Source organism: Cercospora kikuchii (genome assembly GCF_019650295.1).
Source record: "Cercospora kikuchii DNA, contig_00002, whole genome shotgun sequence".
NCBI classification, from domain to species: Eukaryota; Fungi; Ascomycota; class Dothideomycetes; order Mycosphaerellales; family Mycosphaerellaceae; genus Cercospora; species Cercospora kikuchii.
The window spans coordinates 3,381,174-3,398,242 of record NW_025408583.1 but is presented as its reverse complement, the minus strand read 5'-3'; the positions used below and the strand labels follow the sequence as shown (position 1 = coordinate 3,398,242).

At 54.3% G+C, this 17,069-nt stretch overlaps 7 protein-coding genes across 7 annotated transcripts; 2 read left to right on the top strand and 5 right to left on the bottom strand.

Annotated features, from left to right (window-relative positions):
- Window positions 1–5: 5 nt before the first annotated feature.
- Window positions 6–1,952, bottom strand: CKM354_000357500 (uncharacterized protein; the record flags this gene model as incomplete). The annotated part of the gene is made up of 1 exon (XM_044798777.1): window positions 6–1,952. One exon carries the CDS (start codon window positions 1,950–1,952, stop codon window positions 6–8), a length of 1,947 nt encoding a protein of 648 aa, XP_044654712.1.
- Window positions 1,953–3,317: 1,365 nt separating this feature from the next.
- CKM354_000357400 (uncharacterized protein) lies at window positions 3,318–5,703 on the bottom strand (the record flags this gene model as incomplete). The annotated part of the gene is made up of 5 exons (XM_044798776.1): window positions 3,318–3,411; window positions 3,529–3,589; window positions 3,644–4,353; window positions 4,413–5,219; window positions 5,273–5,703. 5 exons carry the CDS (start codon window positions 5,701–5,703, stop codon window positions 3,318–3,320), a joined length of 2,103 nt encoding a protein of 700 aa, XP_044654711.1.
- A 394-nt stretch (window positions 5,704–6,097) lies between these two features.
- Window positions 6,098–7,867, top strand: CKM354_000357300 (uncharacterized protein; the record flags this gene model as incomplete). The annotated part of the gene is made up of 2 exons (XM_044798775.1): window positions 6,098–6,112; window positions 6,170–7,867. 2 exons carry the CDS (start codon window positions 6,098–6,100, stop codon window positions 7,865–7,867), a joined length of 1,713 nt encoding a protein of 570 aa, XP_044654710.1.
- A 1,837-nt stretch (window positions 7,868–9,704) lies between these two features.
- On the top strand, window positions 9,705–10,668 carry CKM354_000357200 (uncharacterized protein; the record flags this gene model as incomplete). Its single annotated transcript, XM_044798774.1, has 3 exons — window positions 9,705–9,939; window positions 9,993–10,513; window positions 10,564–10,668. 3 exons carry the CDS (start codon window positions 9,705–9,707, stop codon window positions 10,666–10,668), a joined length of 861 nt encoding a protein of 286 aa, XP_044654709.1.
- Window positions 10,669–11,003: 335 nt separating this feature from the next.
- CKM354_000357100 (uncharacterized protein) lies at window positions 11,004–11,588 on the bottom strand (the record flags this gene model as incomplete). The annotated part of the gene is made up of 1 exon (XM_044798773.1): window positions 11,004–11,588. One exon carries the CDS (start codon window positions 11,586–11,588, stop codon window positions 11,004–11,006), a length of 585 nt encoding a protein of 194 aa, XP_044654708.1.
- A 2,542-nt stretch (window positions 11,589–14,130) lies between these two features.
- On the bottom strand, window positions 14,131–14,874 carry CKM354_000357000 (uncharacterized protein; the record flags this gene model as incomplete). Its single annotated transcript, XM_044798772.1, has 1 exon — window positions 14,131–14,874. The coding sequence occupies one exon, from the start codon at window positions 14,872–14,874 to the stop codon at window positions 14,131–14,133; it is 744 nt and encodes a 247-aa protein (XP_044654707.1).
- A 172-nt stretch (window positions 14,875–15,046) lies between these two features.
- Window positions 15,047–16,183, bottom strand: CKM354_000356900 (uncharacterized protein; the record flags this gene model as incomplete). The annotated part of the gene is made up of 1 exon (XM_044798771.1): window positions 15,047–16,183. The coding sequence occupies one exon, from the start codon at window positions 16,181–16,183 to the stop codon at window positions 15,047–15,049; it is 1,137 nt and encodes a 378-aa protein (XP_044654706.1).
- Window positions 16,184–17,069: the final 886 nt, after the last annotated feature.

Genomic DNA, 17,069 nt, shown 5'->3' with positions numbered 1-17,069 from the left:
AGCACTTAGAACATTTCGTTGTCCTTACTGGCAATACTCCACTTGCTGCGCTCCTCGAGCGGCGTTCTGTACGCATCGTTTGGCGTCTCCAGTTCGTCGCTCTCATGAGCAAATTCCTGCGTCAGGGCTTCACTGTCAGAGCCGCTGAAGCGGCTCACTACCGGCGCTGCGCCGCCCGTAGAGTGAGCAGAGAAGCCCGACTGCCGTTTGAGTGATCGTGGGGATGCACTAGGTGGGCTGCCCTCACCCGTCTCGCGCAACAAATCTTGCAAGCGGCTCGATGATCCAGCCAGCATATAGCTGCTTCTGGTACTCTGTAGAGTTGACGTTGAATTGACTTGGCTATGCAATTCCGAAATTTCTTGGCGTAGCCCCTTGAGCTGGGTTTCAAGTTTTCGCCGCGCCGAGCGTTCATCGGACAGCATCTGGTACAGGGAGCGGAACGTCCATTCCGGGGGATGGGCGCCACCGCTTGATTCCATTGTGCCGGGTGTTACGGCTGCCATTGTCGCAGAGCTTGTCTGTGGAGTGACCGCTCTTTCCGGTTCTGGTCGGAGCTCAGCCGATCGCGGCGGAGTAGGAGCGTGGCTGGTGAGTGGACCACGATGAGCTTTGGGATGGTTCACTTCGTGTGTCTCCGTCTCAGAACCATCGTGCACTGATGCGGCCAGTGGTGGTTGTGCAGACGTCACTGGACGCATTGTATGGCCGTATTCGTATTCATAATTCGAGGGCTCTAGAGGGTCCGCAAGTGTTTCGGCGAGCATGCTCGGTGTTCTCATGTCACCAGAACTGCCTCGATTCGTCAGGCCACCACTCATCACGATGGTTCTTCGATTGCGGTCAGCTGTGAGCTTCTGTAAAGACTTTTGAAAGTTGTGCAGGCCTGCTTCGAGCTTTGCTACACGGTCCTCCAAGTCTTTCGACATTTCCGTATCAACGGCAGATGATGGTCTTTGTGAGTCTCCATGCAAAGATGTGGGGGCTCCGCGATAGCGTGGTGGACTGCTCTTCATGGTCGCTGGTTTGGAATGACTTTCTACCTCGCGGGGCGGTGTAGGAGGGGTCTGTACGTCTCGTCGTTCGCTTCCTCGAGACATCGATGGGCGCGCGGCCGATATCTGGCCTCTCGACGAGGGCTGGGTCGTGAAGCCGCTTGCCCGTAGCGCATCTGGCTGGAAGCTCTCGCGCCAATATCTAATCTCCTCACTTCTCTTGCGTGGCACACTGTGCTCCCTAGCGACAGTCGCTTGCAGATCATCCGTGCTTCTCGATTTCCTCCTGTCCCTCTTGATGAGTTCCGCGATGCTCTTTGCGGCGGTGGGATCACCCACTCTATCCGGAGGCGGCATGGGTTCCTCGCTGGGCTCCTTCGTTACATGCTCATCGCTGACGTGGTCTTGTTCCTCCTGAAGCATATTTGGCAAGGTCTTCCGGCGCCTGAGGGGCTGTGGAGGCGATGAAAATTGGTGGCCAAGATCCATTGGCTTCAGTCGGACACTGTTTGGAAATTGGAGTGCATAGGGAGACGTGGTTCGACTAAAGCTCGGCCGACTAGCCGGGTAGGCTGGGGCAAAGGCATGGGAAGCAGAGCTGTCATATTCATGAGGTTCTGGCACCTCGGGCTGTGATGGCATGGGCACCGGGGGCTCGCTTTTGTGGTAGGCATGTCTAGACGCCGTCTGGGGTAGGTCTGCGTCGACAGGTCCATGGCCAATGGAATCTCGTGAGCGACGACCAAAGATCTTGCGGACGGCACTGCGTATTGAGCCCTTTCGAGCCTTGACTCCCTCGCCAAAGCCACCGCTACTCCTCACTTGGAGGTCCTGAGGAGCACTGGACATTGAGAATGGTTGGCCGTGACTGGCTGCGCGGAGGCCGTGATTGGACCTCTGCCTGTGTATCCGCGAGGTGGAGTGAGGCGCATTGTCGTAGCTCTGCGAGCTGTCCATGCCGAGCGGCGGAGTGGGCGGAGAGGAGTGCAATATGCCTCGACGGGACGGGGCTCGTGACTCGGGGGGAAGCTCTCAATCCATGTGGAGGCCGCGCGCAACGATCAATGGCTCCGGCAGACGAAAGAGAAAGGCCCGGAGCGAGTGACTGGCGAGGAGCGAAGGTTAAGGAGCGGCAGCAGCGGTGCAAACGAGCGGCAGGCGCGTGCGGGCGAGGGAGCGTGGAAGGAAGGTGGTCAATCGGTCAGTTGGTGCTCGCGATAGCACGCCACATATCCAGCGGCAAACGGGAGGGGTGCCACGAGGGGGAGCGCGAGTGGCCTTTCCGACTGGCGGGCGGTCAGGCAGCGAGACGATCTCACGACGGCGATCGCGCGCCCATGCTTGGCCCAGCAGCGGCGGCGGGCGCGTGGTGCTGTGGTGGGCGAGGGCTAGGAGCGATGAGGAAAGCGTACAGCCGACACGCCGCAGCGCATGTCGGTGTGTATCAGTGGTCCGACGTGGTTTCAACGCCGCTGGGGATGCCCTCCAACCCTGCTGCACCTCCCGACGTGTACCTGCACGAGGCCCGCCTAGCGCCATCCCTTCCCCAGCTTGCGTCGCTTGCTGGACTGCGCTAATGCCGCGCAATCTCAGCCTGCAGCAGGCCACCACGACGCCCTCCGCCCTCCTCCCCACTGCCTCCGCCCATGGCCGTGCTGCATCCCTCGCATGTCTGTGGTGGTGGTGCCTCGGAAGCGAGGGGAGGCATCACGATGCACGCGCGCGCATACAGCAATCATCATCATCGCAACGCGTTGTGACTATCGAAAAACTATCGACGACTAGACCAGCCCTAACGAGCGATTGCGCAACGCTGCCGAACTTCACCCCCAGCAGGAGCGCTTCATCCTTCACGCTCCAGATCTGGCCGGAGTGCTGCACTCCCTGCCCACGCTCAGCACCGTAGCCGCCGCTTCGCGTTGTGCTCGCGAGTCCGCTCATCATTGAACAGCATCCGTCCAGGTGGCCGCGACCATAGTGCACCTTCGTGCATGGCGCCAGCAGAGAGCGGGACAGCACCAGTTCGCCGGGCCATGCCGCCCGACACTCTGTTCTTAATGCTAGCACCAGCACCTCATCTCATCTCGCGCCCTTGCAGCCGCTCGCTCCAACGCGAGCCAGGAAGCACCGAACAGGTTGTGCGCTCGTATGCACATGCTAGCTACCGCAAAACGCTGCCAGGTCCGCGTCTCGCAATTTGGCGCAGGCACGGAGTCAGGGACCTGCAGCAGTGTGCTCGCTTACCGCTTAGCTCTGCATCGTCAATCTGCTCGAGCATGATGGGGCCCTGGTCGGTTCAAGCTCGCGCTAACAACAATCCCTTCATCTACTCGAACTCAGCTCGCTCAGATCTGGATACCGAAGGTCTGCGTGCTCCTCGAGATGTGACATCCAACTCTTTAAAAACTTTGATCCCCTACCAACATGGTGTCAGCGTGCTCATCACAAACACCATCCCCGGTCTCGGATTCGTGCAAGTGGCCCGGGAATAGCACTGCACCACGACCATGGACACGTATCGTGCGACACTTACTTGGCTATGGTCTCAGAATCCCCGATCACGCATAAATGTCGTTTGGGCCGAGTCATCGCAACTGCAGCTCACGATTAGCTTTCGACGCACGGCGCAGCCTCTTGAGCCCACTTACCATTCAGTCGCCGCTTTTCTGCTAAGAAGCCAACCTCGCGCTCAGGATTGCTACGAACAAGACTGACGACAACTGCCTCCTTTTCTCGGCCTTGGAAACCGTCGACACTTCCCACTTCCAAGCCCGCAAACCGTTCTCTCAGCATCTGAGAAAGCAGGCCGACCTGCCCATTGTATGGCGTGACAATCGCAATGTCCTCTGGTTTCAGCCCGGCTGTGACAAGGCTCTCGATGTGATCTCTCACGATGAGAGCTTCAGCTTCGTTGACTTTGCTGTCAGCCAGCAGACTGGACTTGCTTTTAGGAATTTCCTCCTCCTCTGCCTTCTCCGCGAAGTCACCACCTTGTGTATCGTAGAATACCAAAGGTTCGATGGTATTCTCAGTCTCTTGGACCGGATAGGGCAAGTCTTTAAGCAACCGGAGCTTGACGGCCTCTGCTGCCAGCAATTTGTCATCATACAATGCCTGCGAAGGAAATGCCATGATGATTTCGTGCATGCGATACTGTGTGGTCAGCATGCGCTTTATATCATTGCCGTGCAACTCCAGGAGTCGATCGAAGAGCGTGGTCTCTAGACTCAATTTGGTCGACGTTGATCCTGCGGCCTGCTGCTTGAGACTCAGGCTGCCAAGGTTCTTGGTTGCCTTGTCCACTCCCATGGTAGTCTTTGGATCCTTTTTCATGTTCGCTGACTTGATCGTTGGTGGCCTAGAACACGGAGATACACGTCAGTGATCGACCTACATCCACAGTGAATGCGAACATACAGCTGCAAATGGTCGCCTGCCAGCACTAATTTGGAAGCACCAGTCCAAAGCACCGGAATCCAACATTGCGCTTCTAGCGCTTGACTTGCTTCATCCACTATGACCACGTCGAACTTTTCGTCCTTCAACTGGAAGGACCCAGCTCCGTGAAGCGTCGAGAGGACTACCTTGCTGCTCTTGAGGATCTCCCCTACCACTCGATTTTCTCGTTGGCGATACTCTTTGCGCAATTCTTTGATTTCGCCGTAAATGGCCTTACGTTCGCGGCCATTGCGCGTTTTCCGGATCGAAGCCTGCTTACTGTCCATTTCAGATCTGATATCAGCAACGATCGCGGCAGCGTCACTGGTCCTCGACAAGACTTCCATGCTGTGACTGAGCACGCTGGGCAGGAGACGCGCAGGATGTCCCAGCCGCACCATAGGGATTTTGTACGATGCGAGACGCTCTACGATGTTGTCCACGCTGATATTGCTAGGTCCGCAAACGAGCAACCGCATACCGCGCTGAACAAGCTGCAAGATGAGTTCGATGAGTGTGTGGGTTTTGCCTGTGCCTGGAGGGCCATGAATCAAGGCGATCTCTCGAGTGGCAAGTGCGAAACGGATCGCGTCCTTCTGGCTTTGGTTCAACGTAGGATCTTTCCATTGTACCTCGTTCGTGAGCTCAGAATCAAGTACTGGCGTCGGAGAAGATTGTCCAAACAGTACCCGTATGAGCATGCTGTGCTCTGCCGGCTGCATCTTTTGCAGTCGTGTCATCGTCTGGTTTAATCGTTTGAAGGTAACATCGTTGGCCAGTTTAACCCTGCGAAATCAGCATATGAAAGTACTTACCTGGAGACTTGTTGGCAGACCTACAGCCAGAGCTTGCCATGCGGCACGTCTACTTCTTCTTTGTCCAGTGCGACTGTGATGGCGGTCTTGTTCATTCGAGTCACGACACCCTCTACGCCATGTTTCTCCATTCCTTCTCTTTCCTTCTTCCTTTCCGCGCCTTTGGGTTGTTCGGCGACTGCACAAATGTCTCCAACGCGGAGGCCGTGTTCAGGAAGTTCTGCGCCATCGCCCGCGACAGCTGGGTCAATGCCCAGCTCGAGCAACGTCTTACCACCGAAACCGGTCCGTTGCGAGGACACTGTCAAATTCAGCACGGCAAGGCCTGCGCGTTGAAGTGTGGTGGGCGCATATGTGGCAGTCAGCAGCTGTGTTTCTTGCACCTCTGCTTGCAGTTCACTGTCCAGTAACGACAGTTGCCCACCCGCGAACGCTGCAATGTCTGTTGCTGCCATGGTAGACGCCTCGCATGTTCATGTAGATGTTGATGACTTGATCAGTGACGTGCCACGCGTGATGCTCGTTCGATCTTGGCACCGGTACGCGGACCCTGATTCGCGCTTTCCCGGGGAAGCTCCTTGTCGATGCGCAACCAGTGTGCTGTCTGCACGTCGTTCGCGAAGGCGCTTGCTGACCGGGTGTCCAACCACTTCACTAATTGACCGACCAACGCGCTGCTCCGCCGCTCGCTCCTCCTTCCGCCCTCCTTTCCACCCTTCTCGCAAGTCACGCCGGTCTTTGCTGGCGGAAGCCATGGCGACGGGCTCTTTGCTACACCCTCCCTGACAAAAACTCGCATATCAGTACCGACAGCATCAGATACGACATCTATAGCAGCCGTCGCCCAGCATGACACGCCGCATTGTATGTGCACGGCAGGGTCCACTCACATAGGTCACATGCACTAATTACACTCGCCAGGTCCGGACGTTGGGCCAAATCGCAGCATCGATAGCTCTCTTCTGCATCCTCGTCTTCTTCGCCGATTCCCGCTATCGCGTGCTGCCCAACTCGATTCATCATGCTTTGCCCTCTCATCATGCCGGCACCGTCATCACTGATGTAACGATTGCCTTCTGCTCTACGGTGAATCCGCTTTCCAAATGCCGCCTCGACGACAACAATTGGAAACGAGTGGAGAAGGATTTGCTGTTGGGTGGAGGCTGGATCCGGAGCGCATATTTGCACGTGCAGCGCAAGCAGGAAGAGGAGCTCCTGAGCGAAGACAAGGTCGTTGTAGGCGTCCGTGTCAGCCGCCAGCCACCCGCTGCAGACGAAAAAGAAGATGGGCGTGAGCCATGGGAGAAACGACCAGGGGGCATATGGATTCAGCGGAGCAGCAAAAGACACGACAGCGATTCCGATCGAGCTGTGACAGCCATCGACGTCCTCTTTGGTCCGGATGCCATTGATCCTAGGCCGAACTGGATCCTGGAGAACACGCCTCTGTTCGTTGACAGTGCGAGTGCCAACTATGCGCCCAGGCTGAGCACGCGACATGGGAGACCGCGTGCTGCACATGACACTCCGCCAGTACCACGTGTTGGCAAGGACGGCAAGTTCAAGATTCTCCAAATTTCCGATGCTCATTTGTCCACGGGCACTGGGGCCTGTAGGGACGCCATTGGAGAGAACGATAAGCCGAGCGTGAGATGCGAAGCCGACCCTCGAACTCTAGAATTTATCGAGCAAGTGCTTGACGACGAGAAGCCAGATCTCGTAGTCCTCTCCGGAGATCAGGTGGAAGGACCCGCTGCTCCAGACACTCAGACGGCAATTTTCAAGATGGTTGCGCCACTGATCGAGCGCTCGATTCCTTATGCGGCCATCTTTGGCAATCACGATGATGAGGGTCCACGTTCTTCTCCTCGCGTCGCTCAAATGGCTCTGATGCAGACACTGCCTCACAGCCTTTCTGAGCCCGGCCCATCGAAAGCAGAGGGGGTGGGCAACTATGTGGTGGAAGTCCTTGCGCCGGGCTCTCAGCACTCCGCACTCACTTTGTATATGCTGGATACTCATAGCCTGACACCCGACGAAAAGCGATACAAAGGCTACGACTGGATCAAACCCGGTCAAATTGAGTGGTTTCGAGAAACTGCCAAGGGATTGAAAAAAGCACATTCGAAATATAGCCATATCCATATGGATATGGCGTTCATTCATATTCCATTACCCGAATACGGCGATCGCAGCAACGTTATGGCTGGAGGTGCCTGGAAGGAGGGGGTCACGGCACCCGGATACAACAGCAAGTTCTACGATGCGTTAGCAGAAGAGGGTATTGTGGCAGTTGGCTGCGGGCATGATCATGTCAATGACTACTGTGCTCTCCGACCTCACAAGCATGAGGTTGCCCGAGATGTCGCTGAAGGACAGCAGTCTCAGATTCATCGTGAGAGGCTCGGCCCTTGGCTGTGCTATGCAGGGGGGTCCGGCTTCGGGGGCTACGCTGGATATGGTGGATTCCACCGAAGAGTGAGAGTGTGGGACATTGACACGAACGCTGGCCGCATGTCTACTTGGAAGAGAGTAGAATGTTGTGGCGAGGACACAAAGAAGAAGATCGACGAGATTGTGCTCGTTGATGGCGGCAACGTCATTGCACCAACTACTTGATCACTTCTCAGGAAATACGGCCGAAGCAGTCGTTTTCGAAGATTTACCTTGAACGCTCTGGCGCTGACCAGCTTCTCTGTAACCGAGCAGCACGATCTCGCTTGACGGCTACCATAGCCATGGGGACGCTCTTCACCTCGAACGGCACGGGAACAATGACTGTTGTCAGAGAGAATATGCTCAGCATTCTCTGATATTCTTCGCGATCGCTGAGCCATCAAGTGCCCCAACTGTAGACACTGGCTCTGTGATTTCCATTAGACATCGACACCGAAGGCCGCCTGAGACGATTTGAATCAATGTTGCTGCCGCTAGACTCTGCGATCTTTTCATAAGCCAAATCTGCACTTCTCGCATGCGACAATGCGGACAGGGAAATATCATGCCGGTCTGGAATGAGCATGAAAGCTCACGCGAATGTCGCTGGCTGTATCGGAACGATCATCAGTAATCGACGAAAAATCAGTAGCATCCGATTGGATTAAAATTAGGGAAGAGACAGAAGCGACACAGCAATTAGATGTTGGAGAGTCTCAGCTATGATGTCCTGTGACGAGCATCGCGGCATGGAATTGCCTATAGCTGTTCCAATAATGCGTCCGGAGATAGCAGTGTGCTAAACATTGCAAGCATCCCAGGTGCCTTTAGCGCGACTCCCACGAGCCTTTGCGTGTTTCCTTTACCGTCACCACTCACAAGCATTTGCCAACACTTCAGCCAGCTGTTCTAGCTTGACCTGGTCTTGCTCGTCAAACCCATTCTCCACGGCGCAATCAATATCGATGATTGCGACAACCTAGGGCTCGTCAGCACTATAGCGACATCAATCGCGAGCTTTCCTCACCTTCCCATTCTTTACGATGGGCACCACTATTTCGCTGCGACTGTCTCCATCGCAGGCAATATGGCCTGGGAACTTCTCGACATCTGGCACCAACTGTGTCTTTTGGCTCGCCGCCGCTGCGCCACAGACACCTTTGCCGAATTTGATCGTCTGACAGGCGACCTGCTCGCACGTGTGAGTGTACTGAGCTGAGAAGGGGCATTGACGTGAATCTTACTTTGCCATGAAAAGGTCCGAGAATGAGCTGGTCAGGCGTTGAGTGATCGACTGTGTAGAAGCCTGACCAGTTCACTTGATTGCTCGGTGCCGGTAATGCATGATATGCGTGCCAGAGGAGGGAAGCTGCGTTTGCTGTGTTGCTGACCAAAATGTTCAGTTTCAGACTGCTAGTCAGTACATGGTTTGTCGGAATTCATACCACACCTGCATGGGTCAGCAAGTGCGATGCCGCCAAAGATATACAGGAAGACTGACCCAATTACGTTGATCAGCGAAGAGAGCTCTTGCCTGGTCGAGCACCTGATCGTATGCCTGTGTCTTGCTCACTCCTGCCACAAAATTGGACGAATCGGCGTGTACCTTCGGATGTTATCAAGCTGAGTCAATGCAGGGTCGCTGCGAGTGGTATTCACCATGGTTCGTGCTCGCCAGTCCACGCTAGCTTAGGTGCAGTGTATCGTGATGCGGGCGCAAGGAAATGCGGCAGAGGTGGAGGAACTATGGCCCGATCGCAAATACCGTGAAATGTATTCAAGTTTTGACTCGAATGGCGAGCACCACAGCAGAGTTCAAGTTCGGACTTAACCGGCTTTTCAATGTGGATCCCGCTGCTTGACGTACATCTCACTTGCGACTACGGAACAGCGGGGCATTCGAGGCATTTACAAGTCGTACGTATACCAGGAAGCCTTGAGCCTTGTAAATCGCCCTTTTCCAACTCAAATACTGTAAACTTCCGCCTGATCTTATCACAGCTGTCCACAGATCGCGACAATGGCTTTGAAGCAGTGTTGCGCCACTGGCAGTCTGCACACAGGAACTCCGACCGGAAGAATCGAAACCCTACACGGTCTCGACTGCTACATAGCCGATGCTCCCCAAAGTCCACCAAAGGGCATCATAATCATCATTCCAGATGCTTTCGGATGGACACTGCCCAACAATCGCATCCTCGCCGACGATTACGCCAAGAATGGATTTACGGTGTATTTACCTGAATTCATGCAAGGTAGAAAGTGAAAATGCTACGAACAGGGATTGTTGCTGACGAGTAAACACAAGGCGTGAACATCCCTCATGATATGATGATCAGTATGAAGGCGATGTCTGCAACAGGCCTCTGGAACCAGATCTATAAACTCGGACATGCGGCGTATCTCGCTCGCCACTTCATTCCCTTCCTGCTGTACAATCGACCCGCAGTGGCAGGACCACGAGTATGGGACTTTGTCAGAGCTGTGAAGCAGAATGAAGGCAAAGATCTTCCCATTGGAACTGCTGGCTTCTGCTGGGGCGGACATTTCGTCACCCAGCTTTGCAAGAATGAGATCAAAGCCAACGATGGCGGCAGACTAACAGTTTGCGGTTTCGTGGCTCATCCATCTTTTCTGAAATATCCCGACGATATCGAGGGGGTCGAGTTGCCTTACTCGTGCGCGGCAGCGGAGCTTGAGGATCCGCAAATGTCGCCTGAGCAGGCGAAGCAGACCAAGGAGATCCTGGAGGCGAAGACTGCCAAGCAGAAACCGCAAGGCATCGAGCATGAGTTTGTGATGTATGATGGCGTGCATCATGGTTTCGCTGTATGTCCGACACAGTACTCTCCTCGCCGAAGACAACTGACGAAGGGCAGGTCCGCGCAGATGAAGAAGACAAGCACGAAGCAGCTCAGGGGAAGAAGGCAGAGGAACAAGCAGTGCGCTGGTTCACTAGATGGTTTGCTAGTCCACCGCCCTGAAATTGCGACCGAAAAGCACCTGTTCCTCCGAGATAGTCAAGCTTTATCTGCTGATGGGCTTGGAAACGGGCAGAGATGTATCGTGAAACCCCTCCTGAGACCATAGTCCAACGACGGCTTCGTGAGTTTGCAAGAAGAATACTGCAGAGTCGTCTGAGAGGCCACCACCTACTGGTAACGATTTTAGCTGTTTAATGCTCATACAACGACATCCACTGCTCGAAAATAGACACGTCCAAGTTCGATCTTGACTCGATCTCTATGGCTTAGGCTTGCAGTTCCGGAGATGAGGTCTATACAGCGGAGCGAGTACGTGCTGGCAGCTTTGATTACGCTCAAGACGTTTTCTCCTGAACATAGTAAAGTCGTAGATCTCTCATCGCCCCAAAGTAATCGTCAGGTAAGGCGTCGTCGTTCGATAACGCAGGTGCAATGCTTGCCAATTTCTCCATGAGGAACTTCGCATCACCCGCAAGCTCAACAGGCTTTCGAACGACTGTGATCCAGAGCCAGTGGGGGTCTATAAGCCAGCAAGCGTGTTTTGTTTGTCGATATATGGAGACACTAATGGCACCCTGCGATGAAGCGCGCTGATTGACTAGAGGGACATATCGGATCCAGAAAGAGAAGCGCTTGACACAATCCAGGTGATGCGCATTGCAGAGCAGCCATTTCCTGCCATCATCGGCTTTGCGGCCTTCTGTGTGGAGGACAAAGTTGTTGCACTCATACCAAAACGGCAAAGATTCGAAACGTATCTGTCGGCTCACGCGAGTCAAGGCCGGTTGCGTGGCAGAGGTGTAGTAGTCCTCCTGGAAAGGCTCGAGGCGGAAAGTGACCAGCTGGTCTTCGGTAACCACATGTTCGAATATGAGTGCTCGAATTTCCGTCGGAAGGTTAAGTAGGCGTGCTAATGACATGTCTCAGACAGTCCTCTGCGGCGCTACTCCGCCGCTTCGCTAGGCTGAGGGGCAGAGGATGCTTTGACCTGGCGGAGACAGAGACGCTCCTCGCAATTGCCCTGCGTAAAGTAGTCCTGCCTCATTCGGATCTTCTCGGCACGATCTTGTCCACAGTCGACCTCATGAGTTACGAAGGCTCGATGTCTCCAGAGCAAGGGCGTCGTTTCCTGCGATCGCTTTGGAGTGGTACTGACGGCAAACCAGACAGTTCCGGTACGGGAGAAATGGCGAAGCATGAACAAGTCCACGCGGAGAGCCGCGTTTTACGAGTGCATGCCCGGGCGATAGCGGACATGTCACGAAGGATCAGATGGTAGCATTGTAAGACAAAGGCACATTTGCGTCAGATGATTCCAACAGCAATGATCCCATATCGGCTTACATCTGATCCCGACGCCGATGCCGGCCGATGCCGAGACCAGACGTTCGCTATGGCTCGAGTCTCGCGCATGCTCGTGGAGAATTCGCAATACATTGCCTCTGAGAATTCGAATGAGGTTCATTACAACCCTCAGCGACCCCTAGTGGCACTTTCTGGGTCATGGTCGCATGAAGAGATGCGCTAAGCCTTGTCAAATGGCTGTGAGAGTCTGACTAACAGCGAACATTTTCTGGAATTTCGAGACAAGCCCTGTCTGATCCTTATTCACCCCAGGTGCCATTGTATCAGCTAGAGATCCAGAGAACCGACCGCCAATTTCTTGCACATGGCTCACACGTCGAGCAGCTGCATTGTTTCAATTGTCGGTACGCTCTCGCAATGATGCACAACCCCGATGGCTCAATGTCTGCTGAGGCAAATGCAGAGTCCACCTGCACCGACCGATACTTCTCAAAATGTGACGAGTTCATTTCTCTCTTTGCCTTCTGGCGCACGCTTATCTTCGTCAAATTCACCCGGCTCGCAGCGAGACATGCATCTGTCGCAACCTTCAGATGTGCTTGGCGTAGTGGAAAAAACGGCTCATGTGCAATTCTCGGGCCCAATTTGTCTTCCAGTGGCTTTCGCGCCCGGAGATTGTACAAGGTGAGCTGCTGGTCTCCAACGTAGTTTTGAGTGACTCCAGTGTTGAGAAGTCACGTCCGTGTCCCGCAGCAAGTGCGACAGCTGGTGTCGCTACGGCGGGAAGTGGTTCATCGACATATGAAATGTCCCGTATAGCCCCGCGCCTCAGGTCGTGCGAGTTGGCTGGTAGGAATACCCGGGCAGCCGGTGCCATGGATTTGATGGCGCTGTTGCTCATGGCCGTATATGAGTCTTTTCCCACTTTTTTGCGCTGAACGGAGCGGAATATACGGCTTTTGTGTTATCGTTGGGCCTAATCTGTCTTCGAGGGGTTTGCTGGCTCGAAGATTCAGAGTGTGTCTTGCGAGTCTCTAACGTGATCTTGGGTATCTCAGAGCGGACAGCAGAGAGTGAGGTGTGTGTCCTGCTGCATCCGCCACAACTGGTGTCGCCACCACACTGCGAATTGGTTCAGCGACATGAAAATTGTCTCGTAAAGCACCCGGCCTAGATCGTGAGAGCGGACTGGAGTGTTACATTACAGTGTAGAGTCAGCACCTCATCGTTTCCAAAATTTTGAACAAGATTCAGCACCAACCTTGTTAACCCCTGGTAGCACTGAATGGTTCACAAGCATAGAGAAATAAAAGCCAAGCCTTTGGACATAGCCATGAGAGTCCAGGTAGTAAACAATTTCTGAATCCTGGAATTAAGTCTAACCTGGCTCTTATTCACCCCAGGTGCCACTGTGTCGACCGTAAACCCAGAGAAACAAGTGCCAAGCTTTGGGACATAGTCGGAAGAACCCAAGCAGCAAACAATTTCTGAGTCCCCGAGTTAAGTCTGACCTGACCCGTACCCACCTCAGATGCCTTTGATTCGTCCGTGTGTCTAGAGAAACGAGCGCCAACCCTTGTAGCATGGTCTTACGCAGAACACAACAGTGAACCGTTTCTGAGACATCGATTTAGATTCGACACAACCCATAATCATGCACAGTAGCGGTATTTGGAACCAGATTCCAGAGCGACAAAGGCCAGGTCGGGGCAAAAGCTCCTGTGTGTCCTGAGTTTGGATTTGTCGTTGCAGAGTCGGCGCCTGAAGGTAATTCGATCTTAGGCAAGCTTCTGCATCGAATTAATGTGATTGGCCAACCAAAGGAGCAGAGACAGCTCTATGAGCGTGCAACAAGGTAGACGTTGTGGCGGCCGACCTGGACTGATGAGCAGATCTATGTTCTCTACGTTGGCCGTGCGGCGAGAGCTCAGTACTTACAACGACGCCGTGATAGACCATCAAGAAACATGAAATGTCGCCTCGATGGCGGCTTGAAACCCCTTAACCTCATGTAAGAGCGCGCGCCAAAGCGATGAGCTCATGCCATGTCCATTGGGGACGATCCTGCTCAGCGCCATGCCTGTTTTACTTGTGACACCATCCACTACCCTCCAATTCGATTCCAAACACCCTCCCGCCAAGCGCCAGTTCAGTTCTTCAGTCCAAAGCCTCGTATATCTTCCCTCCCTCGCGTACCATCGGACCCGCCAGTGGAGGAGCAAGCCCCTGCCATCTTCCTGCCCATGCCCAGACGCTGCGCAACCCCATTCTGATGAACAACTGCTTCCGCGCCCCAAAGTTCACCCACTCGTTAATCAATTTGACGTACGTAAAGTCAATCTTGGAGCCCTTCTTGCTGAGTTTCTCGAATCGCTTCAACCAGCGACGCAGCTCATCCGTATCCGCCTCAATCTCGAATCCTTCATCGTTCTTTGTGCTGACCTGAAGGCGGATGACAAAGCTTCTCAAGCTCGGGCCATTTTGGGGACGCTCGAACGCTTGGATCGCTTTGTCGTTGAGGCGATTGAGAAAAGTGATAACGTGGGCAAAGTTGAACACCTTGACTAGTGTTTCAACAATGGGGGCTTTGTGGGCAGCTCTGCTCATGAACTCGTCGCGAAGCTGTTTGTTGACACGAACTAGAGGACAGTCTGATGTGACTCGTTGGTTTGGGTGTAGCTTGATGCTCTGGTAGGTTTCGAGACACATGTCATAGACATGATTGCGCAATTCGGCGGGAATATCGAGAACGCCTGTAGGTGCTTGTACAGCCAGACGTGATGCTGAGCGAAGCTTGTAGCGCTGCTTCGGGTTCGAGGTGGATGTTGTTGCTGGCGAGGCGGTCCTCGAGTCCGCCATCTTCCCAGCGTCTCGACGTTTCCTTGATTTTGTGGCAGCCATCGAACACTGCTTCCGCGAAAGGTGTCTCTCTGTGATGCTGAATGTTAATGCCGCGGATTGAGGTTCAAGTTATGGGAGAGGAGAACTTGTTGCGGAAGTGAATGTCTTACTGCAGTGTCACTACAAACTAACGAGAGCGGCAGGTGACCATTCACTTCCATCCACGACTTTGCTACAGGTTTCGCATATCGCGGTGCTTTCGCCAGACACCGAGAAAACCTCCGCCTGTAATGCGGTCACCTACCTTCGGTCTGCATACGAGAGACCACTTGTGCATGTCTGTAGCATCTTCGACGGATGTGCTCGTCGATACGTCCGGATCCTCGTCGACGACCCCAGCCGAGACCTCATCGGAAGGCTGAGCTTCGTGTAAGTCTTGCTCGTGGTCCTTTCTTAACATGGCGCGAGGACGCACGAACCGCACGTCCCATTCGCGTCCTCCACTGCTTCCATTCAAGCCGAGCTCAATTACAGTATCGAGATCGAGCTGAATAACGTCCTCTTTGACCTTTGTGGCGCATTGTATGATCTGCGTGATACTTGGGTTGAAGACGATGAGTGATCCATCGGTCTTGATTGCATCAGCGATGGTTTGAAGATGAGAGTCTGCGTTGGGCAAGTCCAGGAAGGCATGCGAAAGGAAAGGGTCGCCACCGCTCTGGCGCGATTCTTGCTCTTTGCGCACCCATTCGCTAACGTCGCCTACGTGGAAGTCCACGTTCTCAGCATAGATGCCGCCTCGAAAGCCCTTGACCACCTCCTGGGCGTGGGCTGAGAATTTCGGCGAGACTTCGATGGTATGGAGGCAGGCATTTCCAGTACCGCGAATGGCACGGCTCAAGTGCATTGTCAGCGCACCGTGGCCAGTACCGGCTTCGAGGATCTCAATGCGCTCATCTTCGTGCGGTGAGTGCAGATCCAGCAGACTGACAATCAAAGTGGCATCAGCAGGGTAGATGGGCGTGACGAGTCGCCTAGTGAGGCGGCAATAGTCGTCCAGTGTTACGTGGTGTAGGCGGTACTGGGCTCCGACATTGCCACGAGAGCTTCGCGGCGTCTGAGCCTGGACGACATCTCTCACCTGGCGGCCGATGATATCGTCATGCAAGACCACACCTCGGTGCGACTCGACGCGTCTCCCAGGTCGCAAGGGACGCGTCAAAATGGGCGGAGCAGTTCGGTCATTCTTGTTGCGAAGCAGCACGCGATCCTCGGGCTGGAAAGGGCGATCGCTGAACGGGCGGCCGAATGAGGGTTTCAGGGCACGTTGGAACAGCAGTGCGCGGGATTGTGAGCCCAGCAGCCTCATGAGGAGAGAGGAAAGAGTGACAATGTGTCGGAGAGCAAGGACGGGGAGGAGAAGTGCGGCCAAAGACGGAGAAGGCGTGATAATGTTTTGGGAGTACCGCAAAACAGTTATTAGGCGTATCAACCCGCCCACCCGGTCTATTGCCAAGACAACCGACTTCTGTACTCGAAGTTCCAGCACGCTCTGCCTCCTCTTGTTCCTGCTCGGAAGCTGGATAAGAACATTCTCTGGACTTGCGTTCCACAATCGCCGATATGCTCCATATGTCCTCAGGCTCGGCGGTGTGCTTACACAAAAATTGTCTCACTCAAAGAACAGTCATCACCCACCGTCCTCACTGATCTTCACCATCAAGCGTTCACTATCGCAGCCCTTCCCAGAGGTGTGTAACGTCTTACACGTTAGATCGGGCCCCTTAAAATCAGCGTACACCTCGGATAGCCAAAACTCCTCTGTCCGAAGTCGAAAGCGGCGGCGATCTCCTTGGTGGCAGCCTCGCCCAAGCATGGTTCACTTTAGCCCTCTTCCTCGTCCCAAGGCAAGTGAACGCCTTGTTCTAGTTACCGTATACGATCATGGACTATGGCACGAGAAATATTGAATTCGCTGGCTTATTCCTTTAGCGTCGAAATTTTCCTGCATGCCTACCATCACCGCGGACGCCCATGCATATCTCGGACTCCCGCCTCCTCACTCGAAGATCTACTTTGTTCAATTGACAAGCCGTTTTCCGCCTCCAGATCCTCCTCGTCCGGTTCGAGCCCTGCCTGCCAACCTGAGTCGGATCAATACAGTGGTTTTTCAGTTACGTGGCATCCTACTAGTGAGGGTAGCGATGTCAACTGTAATGGCAGAGAGCTTTCAAGTGATGTGGGCGCGAATCTGG